This window comes from Neopsephotus bourkii, unplaced genomic scaffold (assembly GCF_033783945.1).
Source record: "Neopsephotus bourkii isolate Nb327-2 ecotype Australia unplaced genomic scaffold, CSIRO-AGI_Nbou_v1 NB_518, whole genome shotgun sequence".
Classification (NCBI taxonomy): domain Eukaryota; kingdom Metazoa; phylum Chordata; class Aves; order Psittaciformes; family Psittacidae; genus Neopsephotus; species Neopsephotus bourkii.
In genome coordinates this window covers 608,612-633,320 of record NW_026901019.1, presented here as the reverse complement: position 1 = coordinate 633,320, position 24,709 = coordinate 608,612, and the positions used below count along the sequence as shown (strand labels likewise).

Below are 24,709 nucleotides of genomic sequence, written 5' to 3'. Positions count from 1 at the left end.
ACTTGTTCAGAGTTGCTTGAATAAGGCCCAGAACTTTACCTTATCCTGGAGCCCTCAGAAATAACGACAGGGTTGTCAAGAGGTGTTTTTATATGTGAAGTATTTTGTAGTACAGACTTGGTAAGAGATTGCGGAAATCTATGAATCAGTCTTGTGTGCTTTGCTGGGAGGAGACCGTGCGAGAAATAAGGCTTATTGCACAAAAAGGCTGCCTGGTTTTGGCTCATTGACGAGCTATAGGTAATACTACCACAATGTTTTTCACTTTTTTGTTGTCCAAAAAAGAATTACTAAAAATTGTAAGATTGTTTAACATGAATTTTGGCCTATTTTTTTCCTAATTATGGGAGTTCTACAACTTGATAATTTAGTGTTATCAGTTATTCTTTTTTTCTTAACAAGTTCTGGGATTTTAAAGGTGTTTTTTGGTGTATAGTTGATATCAAATCTGATAATAGGAAATACGTGTATTGAAAATATATGTGTGTATGCGTGTGAGATAAGGAATTGGCATGAATCTTGGAGCAGTTTACTAAGCTGCTTTGGTAAAGCGCCAGGTTAAGAAACTTACTCGTCTTATGTCTTTCAAGCAGAGAAAATTGTTGCCTCTTGCACATACTTCAAAATACATACATTGCTTTTGAAAGAACATCAAGCTGGAGTAGAATAAACATAGCACAGATTAAGCCTTGAAGAGTACGTTTATAGAATCATAGAATCATAGAATAGTTAGGGTTGGAAAGCACCTCAAGATCATCAAGTTCCAACCCCTCTGCCATGGGCAGGGACACCTCGCTCTAAACCATATCACCCAAGGCCTTGTCCAACCTGGCCTTGAACACTGCCAGGGATGGAGCATTCACAGCCTCCGTGGACAACCTATTCCAGTGCCTCACCACCCTAACAGGAAAGAATTTCCTCCTTATATCCAATCTAAACTTCCCCTAAGTTTGAACCCGTTACCCCTTGTCCTGTCACTACAGTCCCTAATGAAGAGTCCCTCCCCACCATCCCTATAGGCCCCCTTCAGATACTGGAAGGCTGCTATGATTTTAGAGCGCAGAAAGTATTTCAATATTGACTTGAGAAAATGGAGATGTTGCTTTCTCTTTTTGTGCTTTTTGTGAAGAACAGGAAGAAAACAGTATTGTAGTAGGTATGATGCGCCTTTCAGAATGCTAGCATTAGTAACACAGTGGATGCTTCTGGTTTTGTAGTTGCCTATTAATGTTATTCTCAGGTTGCTGAAACAAATAGTTTACTACCCTGGTTGTTTTTCCTTCTAATTTTAAAATGTGTTCAGAAAATACTGATAGTCTTTAGGAAGAATCTTTGTCATAGTCGTAAGAACATCACTTTTCAGTATGTCAGCATTGTAAAAAGAGATGCTGACACCTTTCTTCTGCAGTGTTTAGTAAATATTGACTGCTGTGTCAAAGAAACTGCTATTTATAAGGCTAGTATAAGTTCAGTTTTGAGTTCTTCTGTGGCTTTTCTGTGAACTTAATGATATATTCTGTGCCCTATGAGCTGCTTCTGTGTGAAAACACAGCCTAGTAAAACCTGACAATTTTTACAGTTCTTTCTGGCAGGCCATAAATTAGGTGTGTGCTTGAAGCATACAGAAAAAAAATACTGTATTTCAAAGTGGACCTTTTTCTTGTCCATTGTTTCTAAATCAGGGAGAGGCACCTCTTTACTGAACACCTTCTTCATGCAAAGGAAGGGCAGGTCTCCATGCAGCCTGTGCATCTAAGGTGTGCTGCAATGAGTGGCTTGGTTCAGAAAGCAGCATAGGCGCTGTTAGTTGGTAGTGGATGGAGGTTGTGTGTGATGATATGGACATAGGTGAGATTGGGAGGCAGTGGCACTGGTGTGGAGCAGGAGTTAGTGGGTTTGGTTATATGAGGAGAGGTGTTCTCACCTGGAAGAGTGAGAATGGCACCTTTGGGATTAGGGGATTTGAGGAGTCAGGTTGTATTAACCAAGGGCTGTGGAGAGAATGAAGTAAGGCAATTGCTGGAGCAAGAAAGCATAAAGTAGGAAAGGGAGGAATATGGGAGAGGGGAGGTGAAAGAGTGATGTGGCTGCAGCAGGTAGCCCAGATGTGAAAACGTAAAGCCTTGTATGAGGACAAAAGGAGTGTGAAATGCATGTTGTTAATTTGGGGGGAGAATATTCCAATAAAATGAGGTGCTAAGGCAGTAATTGTCATAAATACGGTACTTAAGATACGTCTGCTGTTCAGTGGGTCTTCTCAAAGGTATTTTATTTTTTTCTAGAGCCATAGAATGACGTAGCCAAGGTGAGAGAGTGTTCAAGGGTTCATCTGCTCCAGTCCCCTGCTTGGAACAGGCTATGCCGTTGGGTTGGGTTACTCTGGGGCTTGTCCAGCTGAATTTGGAAGTCTCCAAGTATAAAGATTCCACAGCTCCCCAGAGCAGCCTGTCCCAGTATTTCACCAGTCTTTTATTGCAACTTCTTACCTGGTTGGAAGTTCCTTTTCTGCAACTTTTGATCATTACCTCTCATCCGTCTGTACGGTGCTTTTGAGAAGATTCTGACTGTATTCTGTGTTAATGACCTGTTGAGTAGCTGAGAGTGGCAGTTATGTCTTAGCTTAAGACTGAACAAACACAGCTGTCTCAGCCTCTCCTCATGCATCTTTTCTCTACCCCCCTTAATGGTTTTCTGTTTGATTTACTCCAATTTGTCAAAGGCTTTCCTTCTACTGGGAGCCTAAAACTGATCTCAAATGATAGGCGCAAAGACCAGATGTGGTCTGAGTAGAGGGGAATAATCACCACCTAGAGCTTGGTGGTTGTTTTGTCCCAGGTTTTGCTCCAGCCTTCAAGTTTCTCAAAGTTTCTGTTCAGCTGGTTTCTCCAGCCTGCTGAGACACCTCTGAAAGGTAGCTCTACTGTCCAGCATATCAGTCTATCCCAATTTAGGAAAAGCCATCAGAGGCTTGCTAAAGTTGCATCCCATTTTCCTGGTCATTAACAAGGGCATTAAACAGTATCAAAGCTGTTACTGAGAAATTCACCAGTAATGATGTTACCATGTAGCTACCTCCATCCTTGTTGAGTGCCCACTATTCAATTCAGTAGACTTTCTATATCCATTTTATCTAACTGGAGCCCCTCACTTAATTTTGCTCTACTGCAGGTAGTATTCCAGTACTCACACAGACCTGGGAAGTCTGAGAACAGAACTTGCCAGTAGACACCAAGGCAAATGGAGCCTTTTCTGTGTCCTTTGTTGCTAGATAACCCCGTCTTGTTTCTGCAGTAGACCCACGTTTTCCTTGATTAATTCCTGCTAATGTCAACTTGGCATCTTAAAAGCGAGTTCTCAATTAACAAAATATGAATTTTTTTACTTTCATATTTTAGATGAGGTTTTTAGAAAGACTCTTAAAAGAATCTTGTAATGAACTATGAATTGCATATTTGCATATTAACACTGGGGCCATAATGGCTCAATCAGAGATCAGCCACGTTCTTCTTACACAGCTCTCTACATCAGAGGCAACCATTACATTAAATAGGTAATGTAAAAATGCTACTATCTTGCTATTCCAGGAGGAGCTGGGCATTCTTTATCTGAAAGTAAAATGAGTTACATGATCTGCAGTAATGGCAGTGCAGTGACGGATTTTGTTGCAGTGTCTGTTCAAGAACTCAGATTGCCTGGGGAATCTGGACTCTGAAAGCTGTGATTTATACCGTGTGTCAAAAGCTTAAGAGATAACATAATAAGGTCACTTTATGTTAAAATATGTATAGAAGGTAGGAAATGTATGTTAAGTGGTTTCTCACAGGAAATCATCAACTGTCAGTCTAGTTGCTGAAGATGTTGTTTTTCATGCCCACTGAAAAAGGCTTTCCACAGTTACGACTGTGTTCAGCTTCACGGAATCATAGCAAGAAAAGTAACAAACCATCAAAAATAGCCCATTTGTAGGAAAGAAGCTGTGGATCTAGGTAGCTTTTGGCCCTGGTCTTTAAGACCTGTAGTTTTAAAGATTTGAACTTCTGCTGAATAGGAGCAATCATGATAAATGTAAAGGTATTGATTTTATGACTGTTGGCTTTGTTCAGTTACAGCGTACTCCGGTGCTTACAATTCCCAGGTTGTGCTGAAGAGCTTGTTTTCTATTAGATTGTTGAAGGATAGGCAAAACAGGGAACTTCATTTTGATTAAAATCTGCCTTCAGATGGGTGACAGTCATGTCAGAAATCTTCTGTTTTTTACTGCTCAGTAGAATCACTCTCCAGACAGTGTTAGCCTTACTGTGGCAAAACCTTTGGCATGCGATGCCACCCTATCGAATCTGCATTGAGGAAATGCCATCTATTTAAACTGCTGCATAGATTCTGCATAACCTTTTTAGTATAAGTAAAATAGGAAATGGCCTGGAGAAATATGTTTGAAGAATCAGTGGAAAAATGGATTTGATTACAACAATGCGATTGTGTTCATGGAAAATATCTGGATAAATAACCAAAAATGCTATGTCTAAGAGAACACCCTGTGTAAAAGGATAAAAGAAAACAAGAATATGGATGTGTGCGTGGAGGAAGTAAACCGAATTATCTTATTTCATGGTTCTGTAGAGTCTAAATGTAAGACTTTATTTTACCAGTATAAAAGTAGTGGCTAGAAAGATTCTGTCCCACCTGTGCAAATGCATTATATTGAAATAGTTTCTGTGTAGTTCTGATATGTTTTTCCCAAAACGTCTGTTGTAAATAGTTTTTGAAAAAAAAAAAAAAAATTATTGGTTCTCTATGGGATGAAAAATCTGGAAAATTCTAGGATAAATTGGGAAAATACTGCTTTTGTTACTTGTTGGTTGTTTCATTGACCGTCTTACCTCAAAGCTAAATAATGAAGGCTTTTAGAAAAGTATATCCATGAAGTTATCACTAGGTTTGCATACAAGGCAAGGACCAAAATTCTAGTATATCAAAGCTCTTACTTCTCTATCTCATAACTTTAAATTTTTAAGTAAACCTGGTATTTATTTGATGGTAAAGTTTGGACAAAGTGAATTCTTCACTGGGATTTAAAATCTTACATTTTGTCTTAAGCATCCAAAGTATTGTCTTTTCCCAGGCTGATCGTGCTTTTTGGGCATGTACAGCACTCTAGTGCTGCTTTTTTCTAATCCAAACTAATTTAAAGGAAAACCTTGAACCTGAAGTGCAAGCTGTGAAGAACTGTTCCTCCTAAACACAGAAATAGATAAGTATCTGGGTAGCACAGTAATACAAACAAGTAAAGGTAAAAAAAAGGTTAGCAGGTAACCTATGGAAAATTAAGTGATGGCAGTGAAGTTGCGAACTGGATCATGGGGTTTTTCTAGGTAAGTTTTGAGCATCTCTGGTTTTGTAGAAAGCAATTTGTGCTATGGATGATAAAAGTTAGGAATTTTATTCTTCCTTTTTACAAAGCAGGACAGTTGTTCCTTTTGTTTGCTGAAATAATTGCTTAAAACCCACCCCTTTGTGTATTAAACGACTTTAGTTTCTGTTCCTGTCTGAAAATTGATACCTGAATTTGGGTTATCATTCAGTCTCGTGATGGGTTGTGCTGGTTAAATGGTTCTGTGCCTGAAATGTCTACATGCTCTAGATATTTTGATGTCATCTTTAGTTTGAGATGAAATTGGAAGGTTCACTTCAGAGAGTATTTAGGAATCTTAAGTTTAGGGTGGAGTTTGTTACTAAATATGGTGAAGTCACATGGATAAGAATATATAATGGCAATTGCTATTACATTATTGCATATTATATATCTGGTTAGCCATCATTAATATAACTAGTTTCATACTATTAAATATCCATGTGTTTCAGTCTGTTATTATTAATTCCTATCAATCCTTTGTTTTTGTTAAGGTTCATCACTGTAGTGTGGCTTTTTCTTGGTTTGACTGTCATCATGTTCTCTGTTGGATATATATGATTCCCTTTGAGGGAATGAGTGAATTATAGGTATGGTATAATATGGTATATTCTCCCATAAGTATAATCAGCAGCATATAACAAATCTGGAGACACTATCGAATTGCCAGCTCAAAATCACATCATCTATTGTATGAAATACTGTCAGGTTCAATATGGACCATGAAACAATGTTAAAAGAAAATCCTGGGGCTATAAATTGGTAATTCTGTGTGGAAAGTGGACTTCCATTTGATACCAAGGGTGTTCTCTTAAATGATACTTTGTTTTCTGGCTGAGTGTCCTGCAATGGTTTCCTTCATCTGTTTGATATTCACCTGCTGTTACAGAACAAGCTACAGCTGCAAAGTTGTGAAGGAACAGATTTATAGCAACAAGAGAAATTTATTCTGTGAATTTCACTTGCTCCAAGAACAGATTGCTCTTAAATTAATCTTAAATGCTTTTGGACATAAGATGAAAAGCAATTTTCTTCCAATGGAAGGTACTCATTGAAGAAAGAAAGTTTTCAATAAACTGTGTAAGGCTGAAACTCTGGAATGGAGTGTTGCAGAATTCTGTGCCAAAAGCAAAGCACCTTTCCTTTGCCAGCTATTAATCCCAGTGTTTAGATTCAGTTTTCCTTGCTTCTCAAGGTGCAGTAGTAGTTTTATTTCTAATTGGAACTTTCCCGTGCAGGATTTCCCTCTGGTCTCTGTTGCAGCTAATCTATATTCAGAGTAATTCATGAGAAGAAAAAGTGGGAGAGATGAATGAATCTCTCGGTTATCAGAGACAGAAAAGTGGGAGAGATGAATGAATTTGTTATCAATCAAAAGTTTTCTAGGCACAGGCAAGTACTAACTCATTAGCAAGAGAGCTGTTAGTGAAGCAATTTGGAACTGCTCCCTTCACATTCACCTCCTGGTTGAACAGCAGCTCTTGTTTGATTTCACCTGCTAGAAGAAATCAACAACTGCTCTTATCCTCCGGGGGTTATAGCATGTGAAGAAGAATCTGCGTGAAAGCCAGTCAGATAAATGAGCTGGTTCCAATTTAGTCTGCTCCTAAAACCTCAATAGCAAATAAATTCTGTACTAGCTGAAGTGTTGGGGTGGGCAAGGTACATCATTCGAAGTTGGATGCAGGTAGCATAACACGGCATAGCTCTGTCTGCTGTACTGAGCATGCAATGTTCCCTTGCAGCAGAATTTCAGCTATGTTTTAGTAGTGCACAAAAAGTTGAGTTTCCTACCTTTTAACTGAGGATGAGTTACAAAGACCATGAATTTACTGTAAGATCTATGTTAACCTTTGCTGAGCCCAAATGGATAATAAATGGATTCTATTTTTTCATGATGCCCTGTTGATGGCTTGGATGCTGGTGTAGTTGGCAGGAGGAGATGGTAATTTTTATCCTCAGCTTCCTCTGAGATTTGCTTTTTGGCTTAAGTTCAAAAAATGAGTAAAATTAAAGCAGTGGATTAGGAGTTAAAAACTGAAGTGACTCAAAGTTTATTCTTCCCCCCACCCTCAAATCCAAACCCCTACTCTTCAAAGTAAATCCTAATCTATGCAGCTGAATTCAGTCTGATTCTCAGCAGACCATAATGTGGGGAGGTATTTGAAGGTATTGGGAGCGTTTTAATGTTAGCTTTCAGGTGCTAGCAAATAGCTTAAACTATTGAGTTAAGCCAAATGAGCAGCTTAGAATACATGACAACTTTTGTCTGCAGTGTCCGGTTTAGTTACTGTGTACTCCACCACTACTTTCTATTATGTTGCAGAGTATTCTGTTGTTTGCTTTTTTTAACAGCAAAATAGAGAACGCACATTTTCACTGTGATGTGCCAGTCAGGCTTCAGGATCAAGCAGGGAAAACCATTTTACAGAACACCACGGCCAAGATACAAAACCTGGTATCTGGACCAGCATTCAGCTGCTTATTGAAAATGTGTATTTTAAGATGTTAGTACTGGAAGCATTTGGAGTTTCTTTCTAGCTGTGTGCCACATGGTTCGAAAAACCTCAACAGGCGTTTGATGAATCAGCGTCTCCTTCCATTCCTTCCACAAAGACTGCACTCTGAAGAACATGTTGTTATGTTTCTGTAAATTGAGAACATAGCAAAAAAACCCTGAATCACCAGAAGAAGTGGTAAAAGGATAGGATTTTCCAAAAACCTAACTGTTACATCACTGACAAAAATACTAAAGGTTGAGAATTGGAGCAGTCGCAGCTTTTCCTCGCTCTTGTTAGTGTATTTAAATGATCTTTTTGGTGACTGCAGTTATGCTGTTTTCCATCTGAGTTTGATTATTTAAGTCTGTTTATTCATTTTAGCTCTTGAGAGAGGAAATCCAAGCATCCACTTTTTGGGAAGAGTAGTAAAAAGAAAATAAAGGCTCAGGTCAGCAGACTGTGCATTGGTGTCACTGTGCATTTTGCTTAAGAACTTGGGATGGGAAAGAATGAACACATTCCATCTGGACAAAAGAATGGTGTCTGTTAGGGTTCAGTTTGCTATGCTTTTTGAGCTTTCCATATGATCTCATCACTGGAGGAGGAAAGTATATTCTCCCATAAGAATAATCTTATGATTCATTACTACTGTGTTTTTTTTGTCTGAGCCTTTTGAGTGCCAGACCTCTCCCCACTCTTCCACCCCAAATAAAAACCAGCCACCCTGTATTTGACTTTATATGGTATTGCTGTAGGTGGACTTAACCAGAATAATGGTTGGTTTTAATAATAAGAACCTTACATCTTTGTCAAGAGAAGATCTCCACCTGACATATGTTTATCCAACTATTTGTCAAGCTTTACACTTTGGGAAGAGACCTTGTATGCTTTGTTTCCTAAGTGGCAAGCGCTGTTTTGCATAAATGTTGCCTTTTATCAATTTTCTATTTTACAGGATATATATAGCATATGATTTCATATACGTTATGAACAACTTAGTTCAGTAAGTTTTCTTGGGAACAGACAATTTCTTAATCTTAGTTAATATTTAGGTTGTCACTCTAGTTCCCCAGCCCACTGCCCCAGTAAGTTAGCAGTCAGTTCTTTGAGCAGCTGTACATTTTGGCAGTATTATTTGAAGCTTGAGATGGATCCCTTCACTTGTTCTGCTTCATCCCCTAATGAGTTCTCATGTTGGGAAGGTACAGGCTAATCCAAGTGTAATGTTTCTGGAACCGTTATACCTGTATAGTACACCAGAAAAAGAAAATCTGTAGCTAGGCAAGTAAACCCTGTAGGCTGCTTTTGAAGGCCTAATGACACGGCAAATAAATGAACATCCTTTATTCTTTTCTTTTGCAACACGACTGTAGACAATTTGTTTATTTCCCACCAGTGTTAAATATAAAAAGGGTCTTTGTGACCAGACCAAAGTGATTCTGGTGCAGTGAATGAAGCAAGTCATCCTGGCATCTCACAGTTCCTGCAGCCTAAGGACGTGCGTTACAGAAAACCCTGTAGACTGTGAAGAGCTCATGTATAAACACTGAGATCAGTGAAGACCTGTTTCCTGTTAGAAGTACAGCAAAAGGAAGAAATATAATAAATGATGCTGTTCTGATTCACTCAGCTCTTGTTCCTTTGAACTGAAGTTTAAATTTATATTTGCAGGAGAATACAAAGGGCATTGGCTCAGGTTCTAGTAACAGTCTGTATGTTAAACTTAGCATTTTCCTAGGAAAAGATGGATCATGGAAAGAAAACTGAACTTTGTTTTTTGTTAGTTCTGTCAAAGATAGTCATGAACTGACAGCATGGATTTTTGATTTGCTATAGCCCTTTGAAGTTCAGATATTAATCTTGTTTAAAAAGTGATTTTTTTGAGACTTAAATACTAAACTTCGTGATGTCTATTTGCTGTAATATGCTGTATTCAAATATTAAACTATAAAATGGTCATTGAAAAACAGACCTAAAAAGTCTTCCTTGCTAAATCTCATGCCTCCACGCTTGTCTTCAACAGAAAATGTAGTAACTTTAGAGTGCCGAACTTTTTCCTACGAGAAAGAGATTGAATTAATCTCCCCTACATCTAGTAATGTGCAACTATTGAACCCTGGGACAAGGCTAGCACACTGTGATGTTTAATTTGTTTCTGACAGGGATAGCTTCATTTTTGTGTCTTAACTGCTGCATTCTGATAAGCAAAGTGATGGGTGGTGGGAACTGTTGGCAGGAGGGGAGTGTGTCACCTCCAGATTGGTACCTGGATATGAAAATTATAGACCCGGAACATTAACATTTTAGTTATAGGATTTGTGTGAAACGAAGGCAAAAGGCTTATTGTGTAGCGATTGAGCAGGTCAACTGGAAATCGTATGTCATTTTTGAAAGGATGTGAATCATCTTACATTTTTATATGAGAAAGAGTAATCCCCTGCTATTAAGAAAATTCTTTTATTTTAAATGGAGCATGAAGTATTTGAGATCTTGACTTGTGTCATATTTCCAGTTATAAGGCATCGCCCGAGAAGTGGAACTAAAAATAGTTTAACAGTTGTTAAAGAAAAGCTAGAAACTCTACTCAAGGTCAATTTATTTGTGCATATGAATTACGCCACTTGAATACTAAACAGTTCTAAAAGGAGTAGGTGTTTTTTTTCTTGTTATGTTAAATAATATAATGTAAAAACCTCTGTAAGAGCCTATGGAAGGACCTTGGCAGGGCAAAGAGTGAGAACACTCTGAATAAGAACATCTGAACTTTGATGGTTTGTCCTACTAATTAAGTCTTCTGATCACCGTACCATTACTCAATCACACTTTGATTCTACCTTCATTGTAATTGGAACATATTAGCTTATACTCATAGCCTCAATTTTTAATAGAATCTACATGATTTCTGTTTTAATCTGTCTGACACATGATTGAGATAAAGTCATTTTTTGGCAAGAACTCCTCAAACCACGTGGCACTGCTTCCAAATCAGTATCTAGGTCCTGTCACCTATAGTTTATCATGCCTCTGACTGACCCAACCTCAGATGTAGCCAAAACTTGGTTTGGGTTCAGAGATTTTCCAAGTTTCTTGTAATACTGTTATGCATTTTAGAAAAAACACTACTGCTTGTTATGTACTTCGTGAACACATTGTTTCTAGGTTTGAACGTCTAAGACTGAGTGTGCCAAAATACTTCCAAACCAAAGAAATCCAGTCAATTCTTACCTTGTCCTCTTCTCAGATGAGAGAACTTTATGTACCTGTGGCATGTTTTCAGTGTGACGGTGAAACACCTGAAACTTGTCAATAACTTTTATTTCCTTTGCATCTGATCTTTCTTTTTGGATCAGATGTGGTCTTTTTGGTCTAAAATGTAAACTATGCTTAGAAAAGAAGCACTCTGTATATGTGTATTATAATTTTACTATCCCTGCATTGAACTAATTTCTGGCTAGAAAAGGTGGTTTAATTAGAGGATGTTATCCCATTCTGATCTAGTTGTTCAATAGGCGATGAGACTACAACATTTTCAAATTAGAAATATGGGTTCTCTTGTACACATAGGAGACATAATCTCAGTATTCTCTCTTCTCTCCCAGTCTTGAAAAGCATCCCAGTGTTGAGTGCTTTTCCAACTGTTGGAGTGCTGTGGAAAGTGTGATTGAAATTGAGACTATGTTTTCTCAACAATGTCAGTACTGAAAGCTAACAAAACAGCTGGATACAGTGCTGAGGTTTTGTGTGTCAGATGGAAATCATATACTAGGAAATTCAGCATATTCTTGTTAAAAAACCACCAACAAGCCAGACGACCCCCAAAACCAAGCAACCAAACAATAAAAACCCACCAAAAAAAAACAACCCAAGAAAGACTGGGGAGAGTTGTGTTCTCTTTCCTTTATGAAGTATGAATGAATATTTCACTACTTTACTTTAGTAATTTATGAAGAATGCATGTCTCTTCAGCCTTCTCAGTTTTCCAAACAGCAGGCCACATTCCTAGCAAGCCAGGCATCATGTGCTTTCTATAATGTTGGATGTACTGGAGTGGTATGTTCAGAGAATTTGCCTTACTGATAAGAAATAATTCCTTTCTATTTTTATTTCCTGTCTGCATCTGGACATTTCCCGTAAAGACAACTTGTGTAGTATCACCCTCTCACCCCCTCCTAATAAACAGTGTGTTTATGGTACATCATGCTTCCTTGTGTTTCTAGTTTGATGACATTCATGATATGCTCCCTTTGAACTTGAGGCTATACAACAGCTTCCAGATGACTGCCATAATAATCAGAATTAGCTACTGATAACAATTTCCTAATGGAACTGTACTTTTCAGTAATGAGGAGAACCTTTTCTCAGGGAGGAAATAATTGTAAGAAACACATTTTTACAGTTGTAAGATATGTCAAACCAAAAAGGCATTTAATTTATGAGCAGGTGAATTTGTTGTGCTAAACTTTATCCTGTGTGTGTGTTTCCTTCTATGTACGTTAAGACGAACAAGTGGACTTCCAATCCTTATTTCTTGTAGAAGTTGTATGGAGCCAGTGCAACTCCAGATTCTTTGTAATTCAGTCTTTGCAGTAAACTTTGTGCATGGTTATGGCACTTAATTAAAATTATGGTGGGTGGTGAGCAGAAAGGAGGGGAAAAACCCTGTAGGGGGGAGAAGTGCAAAAAAGAAATGAAAAGTAAATCATTTTCTGATCTCTTAGTAGTAGTTTGGCCTGTTTGTCTTGACCACAGCATTTCAGAATGAGCACCTTTAAGCAAAATGACAAAGTGCTACTGGTGTTATGTATTTAGAAAGGTGGATGTTTCAGCAAGGAGCGTTGCTTTAACGTTTTGAGTTTAAAAAGCAAAAGCTAACCAAGAAGATGATGATTTGTCATAAATAATTTTATGTTCTACTCCAAAATGCTTGTATTTTAACAGTGAACAGAGTATCTGCCAAGCACGGGCTGCTGTAATGGTCTATGATGATGCCAATAAGAAATGGGTACCAGCTGGTGGATCAACTGGATTCAGCAGAGTTCATATATATCATCACACAGGCAACAACACATTCAGAGTTGTGGGCAGAAAGATTCAGGATCATCAGGTAAGCAGATCTCTGAAAATTTGGAATAGGAATCTTAAGCTATTTTTGTGATTGTTTTTAACACTGAGAAGTACATCTTGAGTAAAATTATGGGAACTGTAAATATTAAACAGTTTTCTTTTAAACTGAAGTAGCAAAACTGTATTATGGCTTTCTCCCCATAAACTAAGCACTTTGCATACTTCCAAGGCAAAAGTCCTTGGGCACCCTTTTACCATTCCTTCCTACAGATAAATCTAAAGGCTAGTGGTGTAGACAAGACATCTGATTTCTTTAAAGGTAAAGTGTCAACCTAAAATCTTTTCTTCTTCCCTGTTAACTGCAGTCTATATCGGTACCAGCAGTTCTCTTGTAGATCTTTATGAAAAGTTGGATGCATGATACCTCATCTCCCCAGGTCATTGAATTCAAAAAAACTTCTGACATTTGGTAGTGCTCATCATCTACCACTTCAAGAGATTGAGAAGGGAGCTACAAGCATTACATCTAAATTTCCTTGATGAAGTTGTTAGATCTTGATTAAATGGCAAACTTAGTACTGTGTCTTGAAATATGCTTTGCCTGGTGAAAACTTGTGGTGAGGTTTAAAATCTAATCCTTTTGTTTGAGTAAAGCTTCTGTATCTGTTTCCTTCTCTCCCAGCATTTACAAACAATTCTTTTGGTCTATTCATGGTCATTTATCACAGACCTGAAGCATACACTGATCATCTGCTATGTGATTTGTTGTTTGTGCTGGTTTTGGCTGGGATGGAGTTAATTTTCTTCATAGTAGCTAGTATGCGGCTATGTTTTGAATTGTGCTGAAAACAGTGTTAGTAACAGGATGTTTTAGTTACTGCTGAGCAGTGCTTACAGAGTCAAGGCCCTTTCTGCTCCTCACACCACCTCACCAGTGAGCAGGCTGGGAGTGCACAAGGAGTTGGGAGGAGACACAGCTGGGACAGCTGACCCCAACTGACCAAATGCATACTCCAGACCATATGGCACCATGCCCAGCATATGAAGTTGGGGAAAGAAGGAGGAGGAAGGGGGGGAGATGTTCAGAGTGATGGCATTTCTCCTCCCAAGTAACCATTCTGTGTGATGGAGCCCTGCTGTCCTGGAGTGTCTGAACACATGCCTGCTAACGGGGAATGGTGAATGAATTCCTTGTTTTGCTTGTGTGCATGGCTTCTGCATTACTTATTAAAAACCCTTTATCTCAACCCACGAGTTTTCTCACTTTACTCTTCTGATTCTCTCCCTCATCCCACTGGGGAAGAGTGAATGAGTGGCTGTGCGGTGCTTAGCTGCTGGCTGGGGTTAAACCACGACATCATTAAACACTTATTTGAAGTAATAAAGGGTCTCTGTGAATTCATCTGAGAAGAAACATGGTTTTTTCCTCCCATTATTCAGTGGAAAAAGGTTAGAGGATATAGTTATCCAAGTGCAATGGGATCCTCTTAGTGGATGGCTTGTAATAAGTGTTTGTTCTACTAGCTAGAATTTATCACCTTTTGTGTGAGCCATAACGATCTTGCAAAATGATACCTTGTGATGCATAGTAGAAGTCCCCATGAACTGCTGTTGAAAGCACTGCAAGCTTAAGAGGTGCAGCAGCCACAGAGAGAAGGTGATAACTTGGTTAAAAAAAATGGTTCTAACAAGTACTCTGAGAAGCTAATGTAGAGAATAAAAAGCTAATGCATTTCTGAGATCCAGATGCATATTCACATCAAGTACTCTGCTATTAAAAGCCAGAACTGTTGATATTACTACATTGCTGTTATGAAACATCACTGCATCTTTAGAAATGAGAATGCTTAAGCTACACAGTTGATAGAAAATATCTCATTAGTCCCCTTGTGTATTCTCATCACTGGTTTCATGCAGCATTGGAATGAAAATTGCAATGGTTATGTGCCTCAGCATTGTGATTTTACAGATTATGGGTCTTGAATTTATCCACATGGTTAAGGAATAAAATCTGCATGAAGCTGAAACTTGTTGTGCAAAAGCAACTTTAAATGTAAGTAACTTTTTATTTTGTAATGTTTCTAGGTGGTAATAAATTGTGCCATTCCGAAAGGGCTGAAGTACAATCAGGCTACACAGACCTTCCACCAGTGGCGTGATGCTCGGCAGGTGTATGGTCTGAATTTTGGCAGCAAAGAAGATGCCAACGTCTTCGCAAGTGCCATGATGCATGCCTTAGAAGTATTAAATTCACAGGAAGCTGGTAAGAGTCTCCGAGCTTTTTCTTTTTTTACAAGATTGTTCAAATACAGATGGAAACCATTCAAATATTTATGCATAGCAGTCAGTAAGTTGTTTCTAATCATGATTCAGCCTCTAACCATTTTAATTATTTGGGAGTCTTGTCTGCCTAGTTGATGCTTTGTAATAGTGAATCTCGACTGCCATCCGTGTAAATGGGATTCCTAATGAGTACATTGATTGTCATGTTCTGTGTTGCATAGAGAAAGCTGCTGGTTTTGCCTTTTATTTAAGGAAACAACACCAAAACTCCTGACCCAAGGAGTGCATACCTCTTAATCAAGGTACTTTTGGGGATTTCTAGAGACGCTCTTAATGTGTATTGGTATTTTCGCTTTTCCTTGACAACCAGTTTATTATAAACACTCTAGGGTTTTTTCCTCCAAACCTGGGAATTCAAGTCATCTTCTTTGGCAGTCCTTACTGTACAAGAGTTTTCTAGCTTGGAGACGTTGGATCCAGGGGTAACATTCAGATGAACACATATAATCTAGACAACAGGTCTATCGATTTGGAGAACAGGGTGGCAGTTTAAAACATTGGTCGAAACATTAGTGGCTTCAGTCTTCAGGTGGTATTTGTAATGTATTCTAGATAGGCTGTACAGCAAATTGGTCAGTATAACACTGAGACACAGAGAGGGAGGTTTTATTTTAAAAGACTGAAAGAGACTTCAGTGTTCTTGTAACCAAATGAATTCTTTTGTCCTCATTAAACTTTAAAGATTGTGTAACAAGAGATAGTACTTCTGAGCCAGTTTTCTCTTGTGAAGAAAAGAGAATGTAGATGACCTTACTAGGGCCGTCTCTCAGCAAAAAAGGGTGACTTTTCAAGTTGTTTTTCATTCTGACAGTTTTTTCAAGACTTAACATTTGAAACTAAGTGTTCTAGACCAAGGATGATGTATTCTGCAGTGCTTATGCTGTTATGTAGCATATGAGGCCAAAGTAGAAAGGGTAGCTAGAGGTAAAGCTTTTTTTTTGCCAGCTAAAATAATTAGCTGTGTATCCCATTCTCCTACCTCTTGCTTGGATATTTTCTCTTCTAAATCCCTCAGTTCTCCTATCCCTCAGGGTTACTCAGTTATAAAACAACTGCGTGTATATGTACATATATTTATTTTCATCATTTAGTTTAACTCCTTCCCCTTACACTAACACTGAGCTACTAGAAGGCTGAAATAGCATAGGGAGGCATGACAGTGCTCATTTTTTAATTAGCCAGTGTGTCTGTTTCTTCATTTCATGGATTATTGTGATTTGCCTGATGACTAGCTCTCTTGCTGCTTTATGTAAACTGTATGTGGGCTAACGCTACGTCGTTAGATTCTTCAGTAGTAGAAAATGTATTGAGCTAAGATGCCAGCTTCAGTTTGTAAAGACTTGGATAAAACTAAAATCATTTTAGGGTTTTTTTAAACTGTAACTTTTGTTATACAAAACATCATTCAGACAACTCAGTGCAAGAACTCTCTTTGCTGTTGGCATCACTTCGGTAGTTTCTTCAATGGTGAGGGAAGGGGAGATGAGCATTGCAGTAAGCCCAAAAGTGATTGTACTTAGAATACTGTCCTCTGCTCATCCCAAGTTGTGAATTCCTCCAAATCACTCTGCCAGTAGTCTCTTCACTGACCTCTGAAATGGCCCTTCAGTTTGAGTTTGTCTGCATCATTTGGTTTATTACCAATTAATTTCTAATGATTGTGGAGAGGTTTCATTTTCAGGTGGATTTGTGTGTTAAATATGACGAATACCATGTCCAGGTTGCTGAATACAGTGCTGTAGTCTGTCTGGCTTATTATTTGTGGCTTTGAGATGTAGGTCTGACAAGAACATGACATAAGTTGCATCATCATGCTTGATGGCGACTGGTGGTGACCCTCATGTTTCCTGAATATAAGGTAGTCCGTTCGTTTCTCCTTGTGATTTGACTTGGTAGTAGTCAGTACAAGTCAAAATGCATGGTAGCTGCATCAGAAGCTAACGATGGACACCATTGGCATAGGAGGAGATAACTGTCCTTCTATAATTTCTGTCAGCCAAGAAAGATTAAAGATTAGCTATCACTTACCTATTTCAGATATATAACAGATATAGCCATCAGGATCATAAAATCATAGAATGGTTTGGATTGGAAGGGACCTTTAATCTTATCTATTTCCAGCCCCTGCCATGGGCAGGAACATCTTCTATTAGACCAGGTTGCTCCAAGCCCCGTCCAACCATCCAGCTAAAGCTTAATGTTACTGCTGTCACTTCAGTGTCTGAAGATGAGTAGTTTTGCACTGCTGCTTGTGAAGAAAAATCCTAATTATGTATGTAGAATTGCTTTGAAAGCCTATTACCATTTCCAGACAATGTTTAAAGGTAAATGTTTATAATGCATCTCTGTTAGAAAACTATCACAAAGTGTCCCGAAATTTTATCAGCCAGGAGGTTTGTCAGTTTATGATCTTACATGTTTTACTTGTATCTACATATTTTTCTGACCTGTGTCAGTGTACGATGTGAAAAAGATGAAGTATCTTTCTGAACATACCTGCTTTAATAATGGAAATAGGATACTAAGTAGTTTGTAGTTTAGAAGCAAATTAGATTCCTTGCTCAAAGTTTAATGCATTTCTTTTCCCTGTGGTTAGTATAACTTCCTTAAAGTGTGGCTAGAAACGAATCCTCGGTGATAATTTTTTTTCCCCCTAGCATCACTGATACAGCTGAATATTTATTTAGACAGTTCACTGGCTTTGAGGCTCTGATATTAGCTTTTCACTTTAGGAGATGGATTTCAACACCCCCAATTATCCTTTTTTGAGATGGTGTTGGGGGGTTATGTGTTATGAAAGGAATTTGTGCTAATACATGAAGATCAGTATGTTACATATTGATAGGTTTGTTTCTTCCAGTTTATCCGCTAGACTCTTAAACATTTCTAACACATTTAGTGCTAGTTGGTATTCTGCTGATACTGCTTCAAAAATCTGTACCTGAAGAGAACAACTTGTCTCTAATAATTTATGTGAATTGCTGTGTTTCCTACTGTATCTAAACCAGCATATAGAACCTCCAGCCCAGAATAAAGAAAACCTATATGGATGACTTCCCTTTACTCTAGAATTGCCTACAATTAAAGTTTGGTTCTTGCAGTGTCCTTATTTTCTGCTGTGTTTTCTCATTTTTGGCAATTGCTTTTATTAGCTTGGTTATTTTACGTTATATTTTATTCATAAAAGGCAAGCAGCTTTAATCTTAGCTGAGCATAACTGCTCAGAAATTCATAAAGCTGCAGATGAATTTGAAACTCTATGCAAAGGTTCACAGAAATCTAAACGACTTCTGAGGAATATTATTTTGTGAGCATCCTTTTAGTTTGAAAGTCAGCTGTTCCTTACAGCTCTCTTGGTCTTTTTTTGTTATATATAAAATGATACGGTGTCCTGCTCTCGCATGTATTTGAACAATGCCATTGATCTTTGGTGGCAGTTGGCACCCTCAGCTGTTCTGCTGGCTCCTGCGTGTCTTGAGGTTGTTTAATTTAGGATCTCCCTCTAGTGGATCTGCAGAGCAGAGGCGAAGCCACTGGGCTCCTGTCCCACTGAGCACCCAGCAATGGGTATTTTGTCCTTCTGATGAATTCAGAATGCACAGTAACAGGCTTTACTGCAACTGGCAAATTTCTTATTGAAACCCAATTCAGGTTTATCTCAAAGGGCTCTGAAGGGATGGCTGCCCTGTCAGTGAAACTGTTTGGAATACTGTATATCTAGTTATTTATCCTCTCATAGAGTCACAGAATGGTTTGGGTTGGAAGGGACCTTCAAGATCACCTGGTTCCAATCCCCTGCTTTGAACACTGCCAGGGATGGGGCAGCCACAGCTTCTCTGAGCACCCTGTGCCAGTGCCTCAGCACCCTCACAGGGAAGACTTTCTTCCTAATGTCTAATGTAAATCCCCTCTCTGTCAGGTTAAAGTCATTTCCCCTTATTCTGTCACTACAGGCCCTTGTAAAAAGCCCCTCTCCAGCTTTCTTGTCAGCCCCTTCAGGCACTGGAAGCTGCTCTAAGATCTCCCCAGAGTCTTCTCCAGTCTGAACAAGCCCAACTGACTGTCCCTAATTTCTCTTATGCTTGAATTCTGTTTATTGAAATAAATGTAAAAGTCAAAGTGTTTTCACTCTGTTCTGGTTTGAATGATTGCCTTAGCTAGTAGCTCTTCACCCAGACCCTATTTTCCTGCTGGCTGGTCAAGCAGATTGTAGGCCATCTGCAAATCCAGAAGACAACGCAGGACTACACTTTTCTCCTGGAATTTTAAGGTAGATTACTTATGCTACAAGTTCCTTCCCAATATTGTTTAAGAGATACGTTACAAAAATTTGTTTCTGGGAAAAGCCTGGAAGACTTACTCGTTGCATTAAGTGATTGTCTGAGGTGGTCAAAAGTTACACCTTCATCAAATGACAAGTATGTGTCATCAGTTTAAGAGGTCACTTGAAGAGGATTTCTAGCTTTGAGGTTGCGTGCAGCATGGTCTGACATTCAGTAACCGGTCTTAGTGGTCTAGAGTAAAGATGACTGCTTTCTGCAGGTTTTGCATTGCAGTACAGAGAAAATTTTCATGTCTGCATCAAGTAGAGCTCGGTGTTGTAATCAAAGTGACTCTGGAATGAGGGAAAAACCTCAATGAAAGGAAAGTGGCTGAGAAAATTCTCTGATGTGTGAGGAAATGGATTATTCCTTTGAAGGAATAAGGGCAAGTCAGGAAAGTGTGCACTGGGAGATGGGAGGAACTAAGGGGCATCATACTCTGTTTTGCTGCAGAAAGTACCTTGTGGTTAGGCTGGAATTAAGGGGTGTTTTGTGTGGCATGTGTCTTCAGTCTCAGGAAAGCCTTGCTAAGAGAATAAGAAACTAAATATGAGGTTTGTATAGGTGTAATTTGCATTTGAGGAGGTTCTTTGGGTTGTTCATCGTGGAAAATGAAAGCAGCAAAAGAAAAAATGAAGGATGTCATACAGCTGTAAATAAGCCTATTCTCATTCTTTTCAGTAGAATCACATACATGTAAAATTCCTGATTGTTTTTGTACTGATCTTTAACAGTTATGTATTAGTTCTTGACCAGATTTTGGGCATTCTGGATATAAAGGCAAGGACAGAAATGGCTTCAGCGAAGCTGTTCTAATACTGCCTTAGATAGCATTTTAATTCATAGGAAAATGGGGAAGAGGAAAAAGAAACAGAGGTTTTGTTAGTCTAATCTTGGGAAAAAAAACACCCTTGAGGTTAAAGTGTTTTGAAATTATTACTAAACCTAGAAGTTGGGTTGTCCAGTTATAAAATAATCAAACCTTTATAGGGAAAAGATGCTGTTTCCACAGCTGTATATTGATGTGTGGTCCTTTCTCTTACAGAAAAGAGAGTTCATTAAATCCTTGCTGGGAGGGGAATGCACTTACTCCTATCATAGATTGAATAATTTAGTATCTTTGGGAAATGCAAATTGAAACAAAAATTGGGGTTGCCTAATTGGAGTATATGTAGACGTTAAAGGAGAATGAAAAGAGAAATGTATATGCAGGTCTGAAGGGGATCTCGGGCAGTTCTCCTCATACTGTTTTGGTTCACATCATGCTAAGGCTTGTTTTGAGGGAAAAAGTTACTGCAATGAAGTAATTATGCTATACCTGTACTTTGGTAGGCCTCTGGAGCTGGCTGTCTTTGTTCCCTGTCAGAATGGGAGTAACATGATGTGGTCAGAAATTGGATAATAATCTCTTTTTTTGCTGGCAAGCTTTTTCTTTGCCTTTTAAATGTGGGATGATCAAAGAAATCACCTAATTCTGGTTAACTAATCCTGATCTGTATGACAAAATAATGACCTAAAAGAAGTTTTAACTGTTTATTGAACAAAATTCTTCCATTACATTTTAATTACACATAAGATTATTGAAAGCATCATCAGTGTTAGTTGTGGTATTTGGAAGTGAAGGGAGAGATTGCTACATTTTCAGAGTTATACTCGCTTTTAATGGCTGCTTGTGTGGTTCTTCAGAATTAGTGATGTTCTGTCAGGTGAAAGCATTAAAGTTTGGGTGAGCAACCCAAAGAATTTCATTAAAATTTGGTAGTTGGTCTTAACCACATGTCAAGCTTCTTCTGTGTAGAAGTACATTCACTCTGTGGATAAAGTACTGTTTAATAAACATTGGGGAACGTCAATACATTTTTCTTCTGAGGGTTCATATTGTTGTCTTAAAAATATCAGTAGATGTAGCTGTATTAAATCTGCTGCCTTGTGCGAACAGATTAGTGGTGTGAAATTATGAACGTAATTGTGAAAATACAGCTTTGTTAGGCTCATTTCTGTAGTATTATAGGCAAGCAGTGACCATCACCATCTAAAAAATTGCTACTTAAAGAAATTTGGCAGAATTGGAGAAGAAAAAGTAATAAATATCCTGCAGTAGATGGTATTGATACAATTAACTTGTCATACTTGCTATTCTAAGATTGTGATGTTGTAGTTTTATTAAACAACTGTAATATTCTAGTGCTGAAGCTTTGTCTCGATCTCTGCCTGCATAAAAGGATAGTGGAGGGAAAAGCCACAGGTTTGCTTGAGATCATCCAGCAGGTTTGTGCTGAGCCAAGCTACCACCCAGGTTATCAGCACTGTTTCCAAGGCTCTGCTGGTGTTGGTAGGAGGCTGTACTGGCATAGATAGGAGGCTTGGCTCTACTTCCATTCAAATGTATCTTAATGAATATATTTGTTATTCTTGTCCCCTTTTATTACCTTCATCAGGTACCAAAAGTGCTTGTGAAGTGGAAAGCATTTACTTTCAGCATAGAATATGCAACATAAGTTATACCACTCTGCTAAAATGAATCAAAGGGATGAGTAAATTAACCCAGCTGAAGGGACTTGGAAGACAGTAGCTATCTATGATGGAAGTGAGTATTTGAAGGGAAGAAAAGTCTTAGCTGGAAGATGATTCATCCAAATAGAAGTACTGGGGAATAGCTTTATCACTTGCTAATGCCCTGGCTTTTGACCATTCTGGTCTTGCATATCAGTGTATAACAAAATCCAGGTGTTGAGGAGTGGTGACGTTTTGCATCTGCTGAAAGCTAGTTAATGAGTCTCCTCAGACTTTGTTCTGTCATATCCTAGAGCAGGACAGGATCTGAGCAGGAGGAGGAACCAGAGATAAGTAAGACGTTACTTCACCATAGTCATTTTTCTTATTACTTCCTAGCATAAATCTCTGAAAAATCCTGCTTTCCATTCATTCAGAAAACATTTACTAAAACACCTTTTTAAAAAAAAATTATCCTATAACAGAAATACATTTTTTTTGCTGTGGTTTTGAACTCTTGCTTGGGGTACGTTGTTTGCTTAGTAGGTGTACTCAAACTTCCTCAATGAAAATCATTTTAAAGATTATAATTAGTCAGTACACTTATCTTTATACCCATTTATATATGCCTATATAAATTAACTTGCTGTCTGCTTTCAGTCAGTTCTTCCTTTGAATAGTCAGTCATACTTTGATTTGAATAGCAAACTGTGTAATTGGAATGTTGCTTAGTTTTGGCGCTGGCATACTGAGAAATGAAAGAGTGGGAATTCTTAATTACTGCATTGTTTCTATAAACTGTTTCTCTGGGGGATGAATGGAGATCTTCACCTCAAACGAAAATTCTCGTGTGACAGTTGATCAACTTTTTCTTAAAGGCAGTAGATTTTGTTTTCTGATGCTGTACTCTGAGCAGACAGTGACTGCAGCAATGGGGGGTTTTGTGTGTGTTTTGTCCTTCTTGAACCATAAGGCACGTGCAGTTCGGAGGGAGATGATCTGATTACCAGCAGTCCCCCAAAAATACGCTTTTCCTTACATTACCAGCTCCCAAGCAAGCCTGTCCAGCCAAATGAAGATACAGGTTGTTGCTCATTGTGTGACCTGTAGTACTTGTAATTGTTCCAATCCTAACGGTTTATACTCAGGGGTTTTCAGGGCTGTTATTTCATAGGAATGTGGTGTCTTTAGTATCAGCCAGATGCTAGCATAAGGCAGCTGACATGAAAAGAAGTGGGGTTGTAGAGTTTGGTGTGAAACTGCAAAGCAGGCAATGTAATTGAAAGATGGAAGAAGCTGATGAACCAGAAGGCATCAAGGGAGGAGAAGCTGTGTCTTTCCATCTCCAACTTCCTAATAATACTTTCATAGGTTTGTACAACTGGAATTAATTCAGCTCTTGAATGGAGATACAAAGGTAAGAACTCAATTGGAGGTGAAAATGAAGTTACAGAGTTTGATAAACTACAACTCTGGATGTGGTTTAAAAAGGTGATGCTGGGGATGCTCAATTTGGTTCAAGCAACCCCCAGCAGTCTGATGTCATTCTCTGAGCTGTGCCAGCATAGCTGTCTGTGTGACTGTGTGAAGAGCCAGAACTGGTTCTGATTTAGCTGGTGAAAACACTTCCTGCAGGTTTTTTCTCTGGGATTTTTAATGCATTGATTTCCAGCCCATCTCTCACTAACAGTTGCCTGAACTGTCGTAGAGGAAGGATGATGCAAAGGTGAGAATAAGCTGAAAAGCAGAAAGTGTTGAAACTGGAATGGCTGCTGAACAAATTAGTATGAAATTATATCCTCTGTCTGTCAGTGTGTGCTGCGGCGTGCACCATCTGTGCTTTCTTTAGAAAAAGAAAGATGTTAGGTTTTCCTTAAAACTCAGAATGAATAGACCACTCAGCCTCATCTCCTACTTGGCTTGTACTGGTCTCTGAAGATAAAGTGATCCTGTAGGAGGATCAGGCTTTTTTTTCCAGGCAGTATCTGTGAATATTTCTCTTGGGGATTCACTGAATATTTCTCTTGGGGGCTGATGCTTCTGAAGTATCTTGAAGTGTTCAAAAGCCTCATAGCTTTTTTATTAGCTACCTCTTCTTATTTATTATACCATCTGTTCCACTAGCCAGACAGTTGTATTTTAGCAATGAAGTGGTGGTCCTGGCTTGCTGTAATATATATTATAAGATAAAACATACTTTTCCACCTGGTGTGTACCTTTTAACTTGCCAGTGTCTGTTAACATGCTGCTTAGAATCTATGCTTGCAGGGAGGGATTTGTCAGAGAACACGCCAGATCACTTGCTAGCTGATTTTTTCCTTCTTGAAAGCCTTTGGTATGCTCAGGTTGCATTTCCTTATGGCAAAAATATATGAGGAATACTCAAAGCACCATGTTAATTGTTAGCAGGTGACTGTGTTCAGCTCTTTTGCAGGTATAGCTATAAAAAAAGCACATATCTCACTGGAGTAGGTTGGCCAGGTTGACTTGTGCCTGTTGTGTTCCACAGACACATAATTTTCTGACATACAGTGCTCTAGAATGAATCTTGAGGCTACAGGAACAGGTTTCCTGAT

The 24,709-nt window shown here is 38.5% G+C and overlaps 1 protein-coding gene across 7 annotated transcripts in view; it reads left to right on the top strand.

Annotated features, from left to right (window-relative positions):
- The window catches only part of ENAH (ENAH actin regulator), a 96,985-nt gene that overhangs the window by 35,062 nt on the left and 37,214 nt on the right, over positions 1–24,709 (top strand). For all 7 annotated transcript variants that reach the window (XM_061350475.1, XM_061350477.1, XM_061350479.1 and 4 more), the window contains exons 2-3: positions 12,850–13,015; positions 15,061–15,238. In XM_061350475.1, coding sequence (XP_061206459.1) covers positions 12,850–13,015; positions 15,061–15,238 — 344 coding nt within the window. The remainder of the gene's footprint in view (positions 1–12,849; positions 13,016–15,060; positions 15,239–24,709) is intronic.